At 34.3% G+C, this 20,576-nt stretch overlaps 2 protein-coding genes across 2 annotated transcripts in view; both read right to left on the reverse strand.

Moving 5' to 3' along the window:
* Positions 1-3,675: 3,675 nt before the first annotated feature.
* On the reverse strand, positions 3,676-7,633 carry LOC105139956 (uncharacterized). Its single transcript, XM_011046605.1, has 4 exons — positions 7,440-7,633; positions 4,451-4,489; positions 4,329-4,373; positions 3,676-4,232 (listed from the first exon to the last, which is right to left on the reverse strand). Exons 1-4 carry the CDS (start codon positions 7,464-7,466, stop codon positions 3,843-3,845), a joined length of 501 nt encoding a protein of 166 aa, XP_011044907.1. The 5' UTR covers positions 7,467-7,633; the 3' UTR covers positions 3,676-3,842.
* The window catches only part of LOC105139996 (probable leucine-rich repeat receptor-like protein kinase At1g35710), a 25,001-nt gene continuing 12,007 nt past the window's right edge, over positions 7,583-20,576 (reverse strand). The window contains exons 2-7 of the mRNA XM_011046653.1: positions 15,415-17,801; positions 14,423-14,460; positions 12,307-13,153; positions 12,132-12,206; positions 10,760-10,890; positions 7,583-7,930 (exon numbers count right to left, since the gene is read on the reverse strand). Of these exons, the coding sequence (XP_011044955.1) occupies positions 7,583-7,930; positions 10,760-10,890; positions 12,132-12,206; positions 12,307-13,153; positions 14,423-14,460; positions 15,415-17,801 (3,826 nt within the window). The remainder of the gene's footprint in view (positions 7,931-10,759; positions 10,891-12,131; positions 12,207-12,306; positions 13,154-14,422; positions 14,461-15,414; positions 17,802-20,576) is intronic.

The following is a 20,576-nucleotide window of genomic DNA, read 5'->3' on the forward strand; positions in this document are numbered from 1 at the left end:
TGTGCAAATCAAGATAATGAATGGATCATATGGAACTTGCAAAATGTAAGGCATGTTCTTGAACTAAAGAAGAAGTTGATCTCGGTCGGACAACTTGATGATAGTGGCCATTCAATCCTTTTCTCTGGAGGAATGTGGAAGGTATCAAAGGGAGCAATGGTTTTGGCTCGTGGAAAGAAAACTGGCACCCTGTATATAACCACAAGATCAGCAGATATAATTGCCTCTACTGAAGCAGAAAATCAAGCACAGCTATGGCATTGTAGACTTGGCCATATGAGTCAAAAGGGGATGAAGATACTTCAGTCAAAGGGAAAGCTGCCAGAGTTAAAAAAATGTTGATCTAGACATTTGTGAAAGCTTTGTTCTTGGAAAACAGAAGAAACTCAGTTTCTTAAAGGTTGGCAGGATCTTAAGACCAAGAAAGCTAGAACTGGTGCACACAGATTTATGGGGACCAGCGTCAGTAGCATCTCTTGGCGGTTCTCGGTACTATGTCACTTTTATTGATGACTTTAGCAGAAAGGTATGGGTCTACTTTCTGAAAAGCAGGAAGGTATGGGTCTACTTTCTGAAAAATAAATCTGATGTGTTTGACACATTCAAGAAATGGAAGGCTATGGTTGAGACTGAATCAGGTTTGAAGTTGAAATGCTTACGATCTGATAATGGAGGAGAATACATTGATGGAGGTTTCAAGGAGTATTGCGCTGTCAACGGTATCAGAATGGAAAAGACAGTTCCAGGCACACCACAACAGAATGGCATTGCTGAACGGATGAACCGGACCATCAATGAACGAGCTAGAAGCATGAGGTTGCATTCTGGGTTACCTCAAACATTCTGGGCTGATGCCGTTCATACTGCAGTTTACTTGATCAACCGTGGACCATCAGTTCCTTTGGAGTTCAGACTGCCTGAGGAAGTCTGGAGAGGAAAAGAAGTACAGCTTTCTCATCTAAAGGTCTTTGGGTGTGTTTCCTATGTGCATGTAGACTCTGATGCTCGCAACAAGCTGGATGTCAAATCAAAGAAATGTTTCTTTATTGGCTATGGAGATGAAGAATTTGGATTTCGGTTTTGGGATGATCAGAACAGGAAGATTATCAAAAGCAGGAACGTGATCTTCAACGAGAAAGTTTTGTACAAAGACAAATCAAGTACAGAACTAGAGATCACTGATTCAGATATGAGTCCACAGAAATCTGAATTCATATGATTAGAAGGGCTTCCTGATGTTACCACTCAAGAGTCCTTACAAAAAAGTTCAGGTACATCAGTACCCACCATTACTACACAAGACAATGCAGAGCCAAGTGAACCAGCTGTTCACAGGTCTTCAAGGACTATAAAGCCGCCACAACGGTTCACACTTCTACTGAATTATATCTTGCTGACCGATGGTGGTGAACCATTAACTTATTAAGAATCCTTACAAGATGGAAACTCGAGTAAGTGGGAGTTAGCCATGAAGGATGAGATGGAGTCATTGTTGAAGAACAAGACTTGGGAGTTAACCAAACTGCCTGAAGGAAAGAAGGCTTTGCAAAACAAGTGGGTTTACAGAGTAAAGACTGAGCATGATGGAAGCAAACGGTTTAAGACAAGACTTGTTGTAAAAGGGTTTCAGCAAAAGAAAGGGATCGACTATTCTGAGATATTCTCTCCAGTTGTGAAGCTTACAACAATCAGAGCTGTTCTGGGGATAGTAGCTGCAGAAAATTTACATCTTCAACAATTAGATGTAAAAACAACATTTCTTCATGGTGAATTGGAGGAAGATATTTACATGCAACAACCAGAGGGGTTTGCAATACCAGGAAAGGAGAGTCAAGTTTGCAAGCTAAAGAAGAGTCTATATGGTTTGAAGCAAGCTCCAAGACAATGGTACAAGAAGTTTGATAACTTCATGTGTAGTACGGGATACACAAAATATCAGACTGATCATTGTTGCTATGTCAAACATTTTGACAACTCCTATATCATTTTACTGTTATATGTGGATGATATGTTAATTGCAGGATCCAGCATAGAAGAGATTGACAAGCTAAAGCAACAATTGTCAAAACAGTTTGAAATGAAGGATCTGGGAGCTGCTAAACAAATACTTGGCATGAGAATCATCAGAGACAAAGACAAAGGCATACTAAAGCTTTCACAAGTAGAGTATGTCAAGAAGGTTCTTAGCAGGTTTAGTATGGATAATGCTAAGCCAGTATGTACACCTTTGGGGAATCATTTCAAGCTCAGTAGAGACTAGTCACCAAAAACTGAGCTAGAACGTGGATACATGGACCAGATTCCATACGCCTCAGCTATCGGCTCTTTGATGTATGCCACGGTCTGTACTAGACCAGATATTGCTCATGCAGTGGGAGTTGTAAGTTGATATATGAGCAATCCTGGAAAGCAGCATTGGGATGCAGTGAAATGGATCATGAGGTACTTAAAAGGCTCATCGGAGACATGTCTTACTTTCACAGCTGGCGGTTTGAAACTTGAAGGCTTTGTAGATGCTGATCTAGCAAGAGATGTTGATAGCAGAAAGAGTACTACAAGTTATATATACACTCTAGGAGGCACTGCTGTTTCTTGGAGTTCTACCTTACAAAAGATAGTTGCTATTTCAACAACAGAAGCTGAATATGTTGCAGTTTCAGAGTCTGCAAAAGAGATAGTATGGCTACAGAGTTTCCTGCAAGAATTGGACAAGATGCATGGAAAAGGTACTTTGTATAGTGATAGTCAGAATGCAATCTTCCTTGCCAAGAATCCAGCATTTCACTCCAGAACAAAGCACATACAGATCAAATATCACTTCATCCGACAATTGCTCGACGATGAACAACTGTTACTTGAAAAGATCTGTGGAAGCAAGAATCCAGCCAACATGTTAACCAAAGGAGTTACTCTCGATAAACTGAAGCTGTGTAAAGCTTCAGTTGGTCTTGAAGATTAAAAGACAAACCTAACACCATTTGTGTCCAAGTGGGAGATTGTTATGTGTGTGGACACAAATGGATGGTGGCAACCATGGTTGACATAGTTATAGTCAAATGGTGGGTGTCTAACTTGCCCACCATTGTTGAACAATTGTCTTCCTCATCAGCTATAAATAGAGGGTGCATTGATAGCTGATATAGACCACGAAATAGAGAGAAACACAGAGAGAGAGAGCTAAGGGTGAGAGTTGAGTTGAGTTGAGAAGTTTTCTCCTCCTCCTTGTTTTGTTGTTTGTATTGCTTTTGAGCTTGATTAATACAAACCAGTAGCTCCGTGGAGTAGGCAAGTTGCCGAACTACGTAAATTTGTGTGTGTTTGAATGCCGGAATGTCCTAACACTTAATTTGTCTCATCCTTTTTTATATGTATAATATTAGAGAGTATATTAAAAAGATTATAAAAATTATAAATGGTAGAGAATAATATAAATCAGAATCTTATATAATAATTTAAGCTATTAAATTGAGATGATTTTTTAACATGATATCAGAACCTTGATAATCAAGGAGTTATAAGTTAACAAAAAAACTATCTATATTTTTTTATTATATTATAATTTGATATCAACAAACAAATCTGAAGAGATTATTTTTTGTATATATAGGTGAAGTTTGAATCCAAAACGGATCATTGCACAGTGGCAACAGCAGCAAGAGATGAAACGTTAAGATTTTAGAATGTTTTTGGAGTTCCAGAAGTGGCTGCTAAAGCTGCTTCTAAAGCAAATCCTGAGCCATTTTCTCACTTGAATCGCCTTCGCTGAAGCTTAAATGAAAACAGAACAACAATTCAATAAATATCGCAGAAGATGTGCCAATAATTTGTCTCATCCTTGTATTCTACCTCTCTTTAGTTAATTTATAGACGAACACACATACTACAAAGATAAAAGGCAGAAGACATATTTTGATGGGATTATCTTTCTTTTGACGAGCATATACATACTCTACTGTTGAGTAAAAACATTGCCAAACTGCACCAAACAATCCAAAAACCTCAGCAATAGTGCCAAAAGTTCTTCCAGATGGTAAGGTATCGCGATGAAAATTGAGCAATAGGGTCTTCTCATTCCTTGCTTCCTTTCGAGCAGTGTAAAATTCAATGCCAGCAAGAAGCAGAGCTATAAATGCCAACACCATCCCAGTTAATGCATGACCTAGCTGGTCAAAAACCGCTGATAGAATCTCTAGAATTAAGTTTGTCATCGGCAATGTCCATTCTATTATTTCCTATAAAAAGATGAGTAATAAACCAAGTAATTAAGGAAAAAAAATGTTTTCGTAGTTGAATTTATTGAATAAGATATATTAATTTGATCCACTTACTCTTACAATAGATGAAGTGTTTCCATCATCCAGCAGCTCTTTTGTCTGCACCATATTTTATTAATTATTAATAAACAATACAATTTTTTTCCAAAAATAAAATTATGTATGAATAGTCTTACAATAGATGAATTGTCTCCACCATCCAGCAGTTCTTCTGTCTGCACCATTTAATTATATTAATAAACAAGGCAACTTTTTCCAATAAAAAATAAATAAACTTCTGTATGAATTTTCATCTTCTAACCATATTTATGTGGCCAAGTTGGTATTTAATGACATTCTGATCATCTTTTTACTCTAATGAATATCGGTTCATCAAACAATATTTTCTAATATGTGGAGGCTGCCTTTAGGTATTTCTTCACCTCTTCGACAACCTCTTGCACAAACCCCGAATCAGGACTGTTCAGAGTGAAAGAAAGTCAACAGTAACAAAATAACAGAGCATGCAAGCTACAAAAAAAAATATCTTTATTGATCTATCTATATTATTTACTAATGTCTTTGAAAGGTCTACAAGTTGTGTTAGTAACCATTGATTAATAATTAATAATATTTGCTTAATTATCTTAATTCAATAGCATAAACAATTAAGTGAAGTTTTAAAATATAATTTATATAATTTTTTAATATTTTTTCAAATGAAAGTTTTTTAAATTTGAAATTTACATAGACTTATACTACCTTGTATTTAATTTTTATCAAATAAAATAAAATGAAAAAATTCAAACTCATAACTACTTGATTAATAAGATTTTAATACTATGTCAAATAATCATTTTAAACTAATAATTTAAGTTAGAATCTCAAGATATAATTTATATAATTCTTTAACAAAATACAATGTTTTTGAAAGCTTTACAGATTATGTTGGCATTAAATCATGTTTTAATTATAATATTTGCTTGTGTGTGCATACCACATTTATAATCTCAATCATTTTAAAAAATCAAGCAATTACTAAGTTCTAATAAATTAAAGTAAGGATGATTTTTTTTTCTACATGATAAAACGCAAGCCCTAAGTATGTTTTTTTTTTTAAGATAAATTTTTAGATTCAAACTTTTTTAATTATTATAAAAACTAAAAATAATAAATATATACGGTTGAACAATATTATTTACTTGAAAGCTCTAGGTCGAACCAATTCCTAGGGCCCAATAGAGCCCTAAAGATGAAAATGGAGAGAAGGGAGGAGGTTGGCCTGACCAAATCCTACACCTAGCCTAAATGAGGGTGGTGGTAGCCCAGCCAAAGGTGGGAAGATGGGTTACAAAAGATGGGGAGTGGGGAACAAAAGAAAGAATAAAGAGGGAAGGGAGAAGGTTGCCATAAACAAACCCAAAAATGGTGATTTAGTCTGGTTTACAAAGATTGAGAGTTTTAATTCATTATATAGAGATGTACCTTTAAAAAAATTATATAAATGATCTACTAGATATTTTTATGAACCACAACTAAGATAAAACTTGGTAACGATTAGCCTAAAATAATAATTTAAAATGACAATAATATGAGGTGATCGTTGTATTAAACTCAAAATTTTACAAGAAAATCTTTAAGTTATTTTGCCTGAGATAATCACTTATGAACTCTTATAAAACAAGTTTATAAGTTCCAAGCCTATTAAAAAAAAAAACCCTCCAAAACCTAGTGTACAGTCAAGAAAATAAAAGTTTTTCCTGACATCATGAATAAGGATGTACGATTTTTAATATATAAAATAATTATATTGTTAAATTAAATTATTATTTTAACTCAGCTATTTTGTTTAACTGCTGGAAGAACTGAGAAAAAGAATATATAATTAGGATGCTTTTAAGGGTTAATAATTAGAATCAAAATAATGATTCTAAATATTAGGTTTTGTAATTATTCAGAACATTAGATAGTATAATATGTTATAAAATTAAAGAAAAAAATGAATGATAGAAATAAAGAGAATGAATGATGATATTGTGTTAAGTTTTTTTTTATTATATAAATGGATTTATTAAATTTCTCTGTACGGAAGATTGTTTTTTAAATTATTTAAGAAATAACTTAGTTTTTGTTGATATACAAACTTATTCTAAAATATACTTAATCAAATAAAAAAAAGATATTTTCTTAAATTCTAGTCGGTTATTGATTATAAACCTTGCTATAATAGGTAGTTAATGATACTCAATAAATAAAAGAGATAATATTTGAATAGATGTTTGGACGAAAAGAGACAATAGTAGCCGTTGGAATGATCTGATAATTCTCATCATAAATAGGATGTCATTAAGAATTATGAATTAAGATTAAGAAAATACACTGTGAATGATTTATGGAAATTTGTTTTGATGGCATTGGTAATATTATAGAATATTTTAGTGTGTGTGTGTGTGTTAAATTTTTTAATTAAATTTGGATTATATATAAAAAAATAAGATGTATAATGGATGGCTTGTTCTCAATTGTATATATTAGATAGATTCGATGAGGCTTTTTTTTTTATAAAAAAATTAGCATGTGTATTATTTGCTATAGTTTTATTGGTTGTCAGCATGACAACAAAAAGTGACTTAGAGAATCGATCCTTAATGAAGAAAATGTAGAATTTTCTTATACAACTCTCAGGGCCAGGGTGAAAATGCCCCCTTCCCGCCAACTCTCACATTGTCATTTCTTATTTTATGTTCTAATTAAAATTTAATAGCATGCGCAACCATTAGGTTTGTTATAAATTAAAATCTTTAAAAATTCGTGAGTTTGTTATATTTTAAAACACTCAAATACTAAATAAATTAATTTATAATTATAGTGAGACATAAAAATACATAATTTTATTTATCTATATAGTTCGTTGAAAAAGTTTATTAATTTATACTTGTCCTATGTTTAAACTGTAATTAGGAAAAAACATTCTAACAAATAAATATAGAGTTAATATATGGATTTTTAAACTAAATAAAAATATAAAAACAATATTTAATTTCCTGAAATTATCGTGCATCTTAATTTCAAGTTTGATGGTTTTGTACGAAGTACGAACGGAGAGATAGCAGTTCTCTGATTTGCTAATAACATAATGCAAAATATGTATCAAAGTCGAATATAAAAAAAGTCAAGGATATGTACCCATTTTCCATATCCTTGAGATGCCATCCAGGTAGTTTTCCAGCTTCCTCAAAAGCTTCTCTCCACCTTTTCACCGTCTCCAATTTGTCCTTAAATATTTCTTCGTGTCTGTTAAAAGCATCGGAGAAAACACCTTTCTGTTCTTAAACATCTGAAGAATCTAAGTTATAGAAAACTGGAAGAACAACATGTCCAGAGGTACGTTTGCACTGAAGAATCTCGACGAGTTCTTCAAGACACCACCTGGAGGAAGCATAGCCTTTGGAGAAGATGACTATAGAAATCCTTGATTCTTGAATTGCCTTAATGAATTGGGAGAATTCTTTTTGATCTAGAGTAAGATCGTTATCTTCCTGAAAGACATAGAACCCTGCGAGACGTAAGGCAGTGTAAATGTGATTTGTAAACTCGTTGCGAGTATCTGGTCCTCTGAAACTGATAAACACATCATGGGTCCATCCATGTCTAGAAGAAGACGGCGGAGAAGAAGACTGAGACTCAAAGGGCATGGAAGCCATAGAAAGGCACAGTTCAGCAATCCAAGTCCAGAAGAACAGAACTGAGACTCAAGACTCGTTGTTTCTCTCTTGGAGAGAGATCTGTCGTCCCGTCCGAGAGTCTAACAGTCAACGCACTTGTTTCTAATCATTTACAGGACAGATAATAAGGGATTTTTCGTAGCATATGATAATTATTTGGTAATTTAACATCTACACCAATTAGTCAATGCAATGTAGCAATAGTTAAAACTCAAGTTGGAATAAAATAATACAGAAACCGGTGAAGCATGAAGTTACATAGAGCCTTCGGAGTGGTTAATTACAAGGTACCGAGTAGACGAGGCTTCTTAGACTATGCACCGTAATAAGTCATGTTCTCTTTGTTTTTTCTTTAGTCTAGTCGACGGAATATCAGAAATTTGTTGCATGTCTTTATTCGCCAATTTATATAGGCCATAAATTTATCATAAATACCTGGTCATGAATTTGATTGCTATTATGTCCGTTAGTAAACAATTAATTTATCATAAATTTATCATAAATAATTAATTTCAGCTTGATGTCCTCTATGAACCTCAGTTTCCAGACTAGAAGATTGTACATTGTTTAATAGCTCTTGGTATTTTCATATCGTTTTGTGTTATAAACATGGTAAAAAGAGGAAAACTGATATAACTCAATTTTACTCCATCCAAAAGTCCAGACAAAATTTAATAGATTTTAAATATTTTTTAAAATGCAAAAAAAAATTAAAAATGGATTTAGGGCAAATTGGTCAAATAAACAAGTCTTTGGTAGCAAGAACTAAACCCGAGCAGGAACAATTATGGCAAAAATGATTTCTAAGAAACTATTAAGAGTAATTGAAGAAATTAGAAGATGAAAGACCAAATTGAATAAGATGGCAAAGTTTATGTAAACCCTGACTTGAAAATGTAAATCCATGAGTTTAATGACGTGATTTAAAATCAAAGGATAATGAATTTATATCAAATTTAAATTAAAAGATGAAAATCTACAATTTCTATAATATGGAATCTTGGACCAGTAATTAGTAACAGAGATTGATAATACACACACACCCCAGTAAATGGTGATTTGCCAGGATTAAGACTTAAATATGCGAGATAGGGGTATTTATGTAATAAAAAGGAAAAGCAACCCCTCTCTCCTCTCTAAGAAGGCCGACAGCAACGTGACAGGAGGGGAGAGTGGATTTTTCTTATTTCCTCCTAAAATTCTTTGTTTCTCTCAAATCCAAGGCATTAAAGGTGGATGAGGAAGGTTTTAACAAGAAGATCAACTAGGTTAAGAATCTTGGCGTGAGAGAGAGGTTAGAAGTTAGGGTTGAGGAGAGAAAGTGTCAAGCTAGAAGGAAGAAGGAGATTTTTGGGGAAATTGAGCAAGAGGCATGGCAAATTGTGATTTATTAATAGTGGTAGGGTATAATTTTTTATTTTTTTGGCTTTAACTACATTTTTGTTATGAAATTGTGGTGGGATTAAGAATCCCCAATTTATGCATGTATTAAAAATCTTAATAATCGCTACTAATTATTGTTTGATTTGAATTCATCCCATGACTAAAATTTTTTTAATTCAGTGTTCTGATTTGGACCTTCATGGTGGCTATGGCAACCGCCACCACGGAACATTCCCCCGCTGTGGCCTTGATTTTTTTATTTTTTTTTTTGTTGGGGGTGGCTAAATTTCGAAGTTAAGGATTTGCATTCTTGAAAAAGCCTTCTGCAATGAGCTTCTTAAAAATCAGTCATCAATTTTAAATGTAAACTCATCCGATTGCTTGAAGATTCAACATTAATACCACAATTAAAATATTTCATATGAAGGTGAAAATGCAGGGCCTTCCATCTTCTCACATAAGAACATTCTTCTTCTTCTTCTTTTTCTTTTTCCTTCCTTCAAAAATATTCAATTCACGGTGTATAATTAATTTAGGGGTCATTACGAATTGTGCATGCTCAAACATGCATTACCGAAGCAGTGTATAATGAATAGAAAGAAATCAATCTCTAAAACTAACACTAAACGGTAAAAAAAAATTGTTTTGGTAAATCCTGCGTGATCATGGACCACGATCCCTCACGGAACGACGTGCCTCATTTCTGGAGGCATGAACAGACGACCTTCTAGCCTCAAATAAAAAAAAGGAACTGGGACAGACGGGCTAACAAAACACACAGAGAGAAAGACAGAGACGAAAAAACCAGGAACAACGGAGAAGCCGAGAACGAACAAAAAAGGAAGAAAGCAAGAAAACAAAAACAAAAGGCAGAAAAAGAAGAACGATCCAGAATCAAAGACCACCAATGAGAACCGGCACCACCATTTTCGCTCCTTCATCTCTAAAAAACCAGAAGCAAAGAGGAGACGAACGAACAGGAGAGGAAGAGAGAACCAGAGAAAACAGTGCGCACAAAAGGAAGACAGAGACAAGCAGAACGAAAGAACATAAGCTGTTACATGCACGAACTATTCGAATTGTTATAGCCGTTGTTAAAACGCCCCGTTTCAATAATTGGCACTGTTGCAATAATAAATTGCAAGCACACGACTTGCGTGTGCTCTCATGCTAGAATAAAGGATTAGTTAGTTAGGAACACTATGGAAGGAATGCTATATATATATATGTCACAGTTGTAACAGGGGAGATATATAGAAAATTATGATGAATGCATGATGAGTGGCCATTTCTATTGCCCACACTTTTTCACTGTTACATTCCTTGTTCTCCTTACGTAACGACCCCTGTCTAAGTAGGATTCTATTCTGGTCGGGTCCATATAAATATCACTTGTACCATAAGCAGACGAAAATCACCGAGATCAGAACCAGCGTTGCTACTGTATTCGACGTTTCCAGAACCAGGTACACCCATTTTCCTTTCATTCTTTGCAAACATTATTTGAACACCGTGCGAAGGCAATTTACCTTCGCATTGTTTCATGCACGCATGAAATTAGTTTATATGTACCTCTTGTTTGTCTAGCCGGATTATTGGCTTGGATCAATAACTAAATCGGCCTATCTAGATCAAACCCAATCTAAAACAACAAAAACTAATTGAGATTGGGTCAGGCTGGCCCCAGGACCAGCCGACCCTATTTATTTTGAGCTCAGAGGATTTTTGGCAAAAAAAACGCTTATTCTTTTATTTTTATCTATTTATGTTTTGATATCTTGTTAAATAGGCTTTTCTGGATATCAAAAAATTCCAAAATAATTCATGGATCCTTTTAAATGTATTTGTGGGTCTATCATATTTTTTTTATAGGTATTTTAGTGCATAACTAATTTATAAAATGATTTTAAAATCAATGAAAATGCATGCATATATATATATATATATATATGTATGTATGCATTCATTGATTTTAAAATCATTTATTGGTTTATTTATTGATGTCAGAGTCAGAAATACAATATGTTTTTTTTTTGCTACATAATATTTACTAATACCAAAATTGAAAATATTCATAGTTGAACATTCACTAATGCTAGAGTCATGAATATTACAAGTAAAACATCATAGAATAAACCAATAAAATTTTACCAATTTAAGAAAAAACAAGTAATGTAGTAATGCAGTCTGTCTCAGGCAAGATATTTAAAAAATAATAATATCTTTTTATATATATTATTAGTTACGTATAATAAAATTTCTATTAGCTGGTTAGAGTTTCTAATGATCATAATATTAGATGACAACTTTTTAAACAAAACATTTACATATTAAAAAACAAGATACCAGAAATTTGTTTTTTTTTTTTTTAATTAAAAAAATTTTAAGATCATCACAATATTGGGTGCAATACAATTGATAAACAAAGTATATAAAAAAGGAAGAAACGAAGATTTCTTAAACTTTAAAATTATAGTTAAAAAAAAACCTCTACTTTTGATAAATTCTAAATGCCAATAATTTTGAATTGTTCTAAAAATAAGCTAGAAAACACTATGAATAGTAGTCTAAGATCTGAATCTGAATCTCTGAAATTCATATTGAAAGTTATAATACAACTAATTCCTTAAGAAAATTATACAATAAAAATCATTTGATATGCGTCCGGTGTCGATTATAACTTGCTTGATAAAAAAAATGGATGCACACCACACTTCCTTACAATAGTATCATCGCCTGGCTTGGACAGACACTTCCAATTCGTCTCTACCTTCTATTGCACCTTGAATCCTGGTAAATGGGATATAGATCACCCAAGAATGATCTGCATCTTCACCTTCATGCTCTGAAGAAATGTCCAAGTATGGTCGTGTATAAAACAATTCATCATCATCTTTCTTTTTTTCTGATAGAAGCAGAACAGAGAGAACACCTCGTCCATCCGCCTTCTTCCATGGCTCCATAGACAGTCCAGACAATTAGTCCTGGAATTAAACCAGATGAAATGGGTGGTATACGAAATGTTGAGGAAGATACATCTCTTTGATATTGCATAAACCAATGCGGTACATCGCTACCCGGGAGAACAACGTCAGCAAGCTTTCGCTTGGACAAAACCTGAAGAAGAATCTCCTTAAAATTGTTTGACAAATTGTTACAGTTTTCCATGCGAATGACTGGTTTGTTTTCTACACTCTCCAAGCCTTGAATCTCAGCTAGTTTTCCACAGCCACCCAGTAACAGATCCGGCGCTGTTTCTGACTGAATTGACACCTTTTCCAATGATGTGCAATCACGTGCCACCAAAGCTCTTAAACTCGAGGGGACCTCTGAGATAAACAGAAGATTTCGACACCATGACAGGTCCAGTTTCTCTAGCTTTGCAAGGTGGCCAATGCCGGCAGGCAACTCGGAGAAATCATTTCCTGCCAAATTCAAATCCTGGAGAGAGGATAAACTCCCAAGATTGATGGAAGTATCATTGTTAGATAAATGGCTATCACTAATATCGAGTGTTGTCAATGAGCTTAAACCAAAGAAGGTGGGTGGGAGGAAAGGTTGTTGCTTGATGACAAGCTCTGCTGAGTCGGTACCAAAATAGGTGATCCAGCGGCGTCCACGCACCAATAACTTTTTGAGCTTCTTCAAAAATCCAGTGGAAGAGGGTAGGTGCTGAACTCTGGTTTCATCTAATAGAAGATCAGTTAAGACTTGCATATACACAGGGACCAAATTGTACTTTTCATAAAGTATAGGGACTAAAGTGTAAATTCCTAAAATTGAGGGACCAAACTGAAAATATTCCAAATCAATTATCAAACTAAGATTAATCATCCTTAATCTCATAATTACACTTTCCAGAATCTCAAAATACTTTTAAGGGTTAAATTATAATTTTTCTAAAGTTTAGGGCCTAAATTGTAATTTTTATAAATCAAGGACCAAAATAAAATTTGGTCATCTTCAACCCTAAAACCATTCTATCTAGATTTTATTACAAGATAAAAATAAATTTTTTAACCCATAAAAAATAATTTAAATTAATCAACTCATAAATCTTTATTTTCAATAATATAATAATTAATTATTTAACATTAAACCTTTAATAATCATAAATTAATCTTAACAATATGAATATCTAATCCTTAAAAATCATAATTTTTTTTAATTATTCTATAAATAAATTATAATCGAAAATAATATGAAATAGAATTATTTATTTGTTATTCTTATCTTTTTTGAATTAAAAATTTAAGATAAAAGGTTAAATTTTTTGGTTTGAGGAGGGAAGGGTCAAAGCAGCTAGATGAATTAAAAAAAAAAATTCTTATAATTTTTTTTAAATATCTAAATTAACTTAGATCGTATTTGTACTGACTTGGATTTATACTAAAAATTTGGTTCTAACATTCACTCTTGGCAACCTTAATCAAAGAAGATATCCCATTTCCCTTCCCACTTGATAAAAAAAACTTAGAATAAATCCTCAAAATACTTCACTCCATGCGCATCCCCGGCCGGCGTAAGCAAATGATCACCGACACCGGATCCTATCTCGCTTTCTTACTCAAATTCCACTCTCTTTTACTCCCTTTTAACACCACCAACTCATGCCCAAATCTATCAATAATCTCGATAGGGTCCAATTTTCTGTTCTTCACCAGACAGCAGAGCGCGAACGCTCTTGTATTTGCACTTTCCTCTTGTTGTATAGGATTAGAATCTTTTGCACCAATTATTGGCATTTCTCTGAGCGAATTGTCCAAGATGCTTTCTATTTCTTCGCTCCATGGTGGTAGAGGAGGTGGGGTTGTGGGGGCGGTGGAGGAGACGGATGTTTCGGGCGTTGGTAGTGGCCGCGGAGATTGTTTTTGGTGTCGTGAAGGAGACAGGACAGCAAACTTTGAAGGGTTATAGGCAGGCTGGTCTGTACATCCATATTATTAAAAGAATAATAATAATTATAATAAAAAATAGGTTAAATCTAAGATTCATGTAGACTAATCATTCAGTGTATTTTATTTTATTTTTGGTGGAGAAAATAAAATAGTTTTATGTCACATCGCACTTCTCGTTCACTCTCATTGTGTAAGCTAGTTCTGCAAAGATTCTGGTCATTTTTTTTCATAGGACTGGTTGTATTGTTCTGCTAATATGTCATAATGATTTAGAGAGCCTCCAAAACATTATGAATCTATGACATATGAGCAGAAATTTTGCAATTGATTCACACACATATATATATATATATGTTAAGAATGAAATCAAGTATGTTCCTGGAGCTGTGTATCCGAAGGTGCCGACAAATGAGGTTCAGTTGGTTGAGTCAGGCATCAAGAGCCGAGCTCTCCCAAAATCCGAAACATGAGCCTCGTATTCCAAATCTAAAAGAGCATTGCTGCTGGAAATGTCTCGATGAATGATTGGAGGAGAGCAATCATGGTGCAAATAGGATAATGCATTGGCCACTCCTTTAACAACATTAAGCCTTCTATTCCAATCCAAGTCCGTTGCCTGTTCTTCGCTAGATAAATTCATCTTCAAACTTCCCCTTTCTATGAACTCGTAAACTAAAAAAGAGTGCTCAATTAATGAACAAAATCCATATAACTTCACAATATTTCGATGTAGAATATCTATTAACATGGGAATCTCATTTCTAAAAGTTTTCAAATCCGTAAGTTCGCCCTCTCTTGATGGGTCAAGTTTCTTCACGGCAACGACCTGACCTGTTGGCAACATTGCTCGATAAACAATTCCGTATCCCCCTTTCCCTATATAATTATTGGAGTTGAAATTATTAGTGGCCTGGATGATAGTTTCATGTAGGATCTCCTCCTCATAGCCCCATACTGCAAAACAGAGTGGCCTTTGTCGCTCTCCTAAAAAGGAGATTCTTTCTCTACTTGACATGTTTTGGAGAGCCTCCAAAACATTTTGACATATAAACAGAAATTTAGCAATTGATGTATGTGTATGTATGTATGCATGCATATGCATATGTATATTTATATGTATATGTATGTATGTTAAGAATGAAATCAAGTATGAACCTGGAGCTGTGTATCCGAAGGTGCCAGCAAATGAAGTCCAGTTGGTTGAGTCAGGCATCAAGAGCCGAGCTGTCCCAAAATCCGAAACATGAGCCTCGTATTCCAAATCTAAAAGAACATTGCTGCTGGAAATGTCTCGATGAATGATTGGAGGCGAGCAATCATGGTGCAAATAGGATAATGCATTGGCCACTCCTTTAACAACATTAAGCCTTCTATTCCAATCCAAGTCCATTGCCTGTTCTTCGCTAGATAAATTCATCTTCAAACTTCCCCTTTCTATGAACTCGTAAACTAAAAAAGAGTGCTCTGTTAATGAACAAAATCCATATAACTTCACAATATTCCGATGTCGAATATCTATTAACATGCCAACCTCATTTCTAAAAGTTCTCAAATCCATAAGCTCGCCCTCTCTTGATGGGTGAAGTTTCTTCACGGCAACCACCTGACCTGTTGGCAGCATGGCTCGATAAACAATTCCGTATCCCCCTTTCCCTATATAATTATTGGAGTTGAAATTATTAGTGGCCTGGATGATAGTTTCATGTAGGATCTCTTCCTCAAAGCTCCACACTGCAAAACCGAGTGGACTTTGTCGCTTTACTAAACAGGAAATTCTTTCTCTACTTGTTCGGTAGGGAAAGTATAAACACCCAACCATGGTAAGTAGTAGAAGTAGACTGCCCTGGAGAGGAAAAGGAATCAAAATGACAATCTTGTTTCTCTTTCTCCTGCTTGTAAGAAGTGTACAAGGCTTTAGACCACTGGCATTTCCACAGAGACCTTTTGGAATTGTCCCCTTTAGGAGATTTGATGAGAGATCAATCATTTTTAGCCCAGTCGCCTTTCCAACCTCTGATGGTATCTCACCGGTGATATTATTGTTTGACAATTTTAGGCTCGCCAAGTTGTGAAAACCTCCCCATTTCCAAGTAAGCTCACCATAGAAATCATTGTGACTTAGGTCCACATAGTTCAAGTTTGGGTAGAGGCCAAAATCTTCAGAAATATTACCCGTCAATTGGTTCCATTCAAGCCTAACTCTAAACAGACGAGTACAATTTTGCAAGCTTTTAGGGATTGGACCAGAAAAATGATTGTAGCCGGCTGAAAAATTTACAAGCAACCCACCAAGGCACAAGTCTCGTGGTAAATGGCCAGTGAAATTGTTTGAAAGCAAGTGCAAAATCATCAAATGTGTGAGATTGTTCATCTCGTGGGGTAGAGCACCATTGAGATTATTAGTGTGCAAACTCAATTCAACAAGGGATTCGAGTTGTCCTATTTCCCAAGGAACAGATCCAGATAAATTATTCATGTTCAGACGAAGTCGAGTGAGCTTAGTCATGTTTCCGATAGAAGAAGGAATAGAACCAGAAAGTTTGTTATGCTCGAAAAAGAGAAATGATAAGTTTTTCAGATTTTCAATAGAAGAAGGGATCCTACCAGTTAAATCATTGCTTGACAAGTCAAGGGAACTGAGAGACTGTAGTGATCCAATCTCTGGAGGTATCAAGCCAGAGAGTTTGTTACCCCATAGAGAGAGAACGGATAGGTGTTTCAAAGTTCCAATCGAGGTTGGGATCAAACCGGTGAGATTATTTTGTTGAAGACGCAAATCAATGAGCTTAGTCATGTTCCCTATAGAAGAAGGAATAGAACCAGAAAGTTTGTTATCCCAGAGCAAGAGAATTGACAAGTTTCTCATATTTCCGATAGAAGGAGGGATCCTACCAGTTAAATCATTGATTGCCAAGTCAAGGGAACTGAGAGACTGTAGTGATCCAATCTCTGAAGGTATCAAGCCAGAGAGCTTGTTACCCCAGAGATAGAGAACGGAGAGGTGTTTTAAAGTTCCAATAGAGGTTGGGATCAAACCGTTGAGATTATTTTCACTTAGACGCAAGTCAATGAGCTTAGTCATGTTCCCAATAGAAGAAGGAATGGAACCAGATAGTTTGTTATTCCAAAAAGAGAGAAATGATAAGTTTCTCAGATTTTCAATAGAAGAAGGGATCCTACCAGAGAGTTTGTTACCCCATAAATAGAGAACAGATAGGTGTTTTAAAGTTCCAATAGAGGCTGGGATCAAGCCAGTGAGATCATTTCCACAAAGGTATAAAAAGTTAAGACTTGTTAAGAATCCTATCTCAAGTGGAATATTCCCTGCGAAATGATTATCACACAAGTCTAAATTGGTGATTTTGGTCAGGTTACTAATGTGGGATGGAATAGTTCCATAGAGTGAATTGTTCCAGAGAATGAGAGTGACAAGATTGGGGAAGGATGAGAAGTTGAAACTATGAAGCTTACCTCTCAGACCAAAATGTGGAAGGCTGAAATTCGCGACACTTCCAGAATTGTCACAAGTGATTCCAAGCCACCTGCAAGGGCTGCTACCAACCCAAGAAGACAGGACAGATTGGCTGTGGTTGTCATCAAGACTTGCTTTCCATTTTAGGAGAGCCTCCGCTTCTTTATTACCGTCAGAATTCCATATTTGGCAGCACCAGATGAATTAGGATGGTAGGCAAAGAAAGAAGGAATGCATGTTAGAAGGAGAAAAAAGAGGAGTTGGAGAAACATTGAGAATGGTTTCTGTAGGAAGGACATCATGTCTAAGGGATATGGTTTGCTATGGAAGATGAAGATCCTAGGCTCCAATGATAGGTATTTATAGAAAAAAAGAAATGGAATAATTATTGGAATTTTTAATTGTGAAATTTCCTATTCATCTTTGTTCTTATTTTACAGAATTTGACATATAAACGTCAACAACAGTGCATCAGTTTTTATTGGGTGGAAGATTTGGTAAATCTTAGGAAAATTCATTTCCAAGTCCTATAATTTCTAAAGATGCTTAATTCTTGGCTTATTTGTTCAAAATCCGTAGCTCATTTCTAAACTAAATAAAAAAAAAATAAAAAAAACTAAGAAAAAAATATTTTGTTTTTTAAAATCTTTTGGATCAGTTTTCTCTCCTTTAATTGAATTGGTGAAGAAATAATGTGAGAGACTGCTTGATTAATCGCGCTCGGGCTTTCTCAATTAATTGGAATTGCAAGGTAGAGGAATCTTTCATTCTGAAATTTCTAAATAATCTTTGTTCTACCTTTCCAAATCATAGGACTGCCTATTAATTGGAAGAACTATGCATATTGTGGGTCATCGTTCCAAATTTGACTTATCCAAAGATTCATGATGTAACTTTTTAACTGGCTTTAGCGCAAGAAAGCAGCTCTCGAGGTGTAACACCGCGGGAGTTTCTTTATATTTAATATGATTATGTTTACATCAAAAATAAAAATTCACATAGAGAGAGGTAAAAGAAGATTTAATTTATCCAAAAACTTATCTGACCCATCAATAAACATACCTAGCGAGATAATATTTAATATTGTTTCATTGCTCAATAATCATGATATTTTTCTTAATGTTGTCTTTGCAAATGGCTAGTGAGCATGTCGGTATTTTTACTCATGGCTATTAAGCTCAAGTCGACGGTCAATCTAGAGTAAGACATGAGTAATGAGAGTTAACCCATATGAGTTAATTCATGTTAATTTTAATTTATTTTTGTAAAATAAATAAAAAAATTATTTTAAAAAAAATTATTTAAAAAAATCAATGATTGGATTTCACCCCGTCACAGCAGGTTAGCCTGGTTCCTAACTAGGTTACTCAAGTTGCCCAATTTGGGTTTTGTAAGAGTGGTATTAAATCTACCATTTCTCTCTGTAGCTATTCTACCTTCTCCTCAATTCAGCAAGTAAATGCTTGAGTGCATGCCTTAGAAATATCTATCATTTATTTTTCTTCCTTCTCAACCACTACTCCTTCACAATTAATGCCTGATTCTGTCTAGTTTTTCACTTGCCTGCTTACTTCTCACGCTCTAAATTGGTTACATTAGGGAAATCATTTCCCTTTGCTTTCTAACCTTTGGGTTAGGGTTTACCTTTTAAAGGTACAAGAATAAAATTCACACGATATTTTCCAAACGTATACAAATTATCTCTAACCATGTGCTAGCTGCAAAATTGGGTCATACAAACAAGTCCTACTAAATATAAAATTACAAGAATCCATATCTCATCTCTATATTTTACAATGAAAAAAAAAAAACATTTCATAATATTGTGTTACAATCCATTATTTTTAGTCCCTGATCACAGTAGTCTCTTTTTCTTTCTTTCCTCTACTTTCAAACGATAAACTCCTTTTTCTTTCTTTTTTCATTAACAACACAATTAAATTAAATATAAAAACATTAAATTTTTCTAAAAATATAATTTTGAAAACACATAGAGAAATTGAAGGTAAAAAAGGGGTTATAACACCTTGCATGTCTTACATTGACTCGCTGACTCAGGAAATCTTCACGAGGGTGTAACTTTCTAGAATTTATAAACTGTCAAGCTATGCCTCTGATATCATGGGTGGATCTGATGTAAGCTGTTTTCATGATTAGCAAAGTTCAATAGCATTATAGAATAATATAAAAAAAAAAATTAGAAGTATATATAATAACTTAAATATTTTGGTTGGTGTCGCTGCACGACGTCGGGCGACGGCTCCACTCCTTTTTTTGTTTGTTTTGTTTTTAAAACAAAAGGAATTTAATTTTGTTATTTGATTGGGGGAAATAAAGATTTTATTGGAGTCGCCATCTAGTAATTTGAGGGAACTAGAAATCCAAAATTAGACACTGGTCCCAGAGATTCGGGTACTGGGTTAGTTATGATTAAGGGAAGGTAGACACCACCCTTAAAACATCCTTTCAGAGAAAGGTTACCTTTACTTGTGTGTTTTTCTTATTTTTGATTCAAATGCTATTATATTTTTGAGCATATTTGTAAAATTTTTAACATGGTTAACGTCGGTCCCTAAAAATAGGAGACGCGTTAAAAATGACATCAGTCCCTAAAATTAGGAGACTTTGTCTAAAATATCGACGTTTATCCCTAAAAAGGAGAGTTACGTCTAATTTACCAAATAAATAATAATGGACATAATCCATATTTGGTATTTAATTTTTTTTGACATCGGTCCTTTTCTATAAATAAAAGAGACGTGTCGAGAAAATTTATTTTATAAAATAAAAATTATTTTGATATCATTCACAAATAGATATATCAATTCTTAAAAATTGGGTTTTT

The sequence above is a fragment of the Populus euphratica genome, unplaced genomic scaffold (genome assembly GCF_000495115.2).
Source record: "Populus euphratica unplaced genomic scaffold, PopEup_1.0 scaffold113.1, whole genome shotgun sequence".
Taxonomy (NCBI): domain Eukaryota; kingdom Viridiplantae; phylum Streptophyta; class Magnoliopsida; order Malpighiales; family Salicaceae; genus Populus; species Populus euphratica.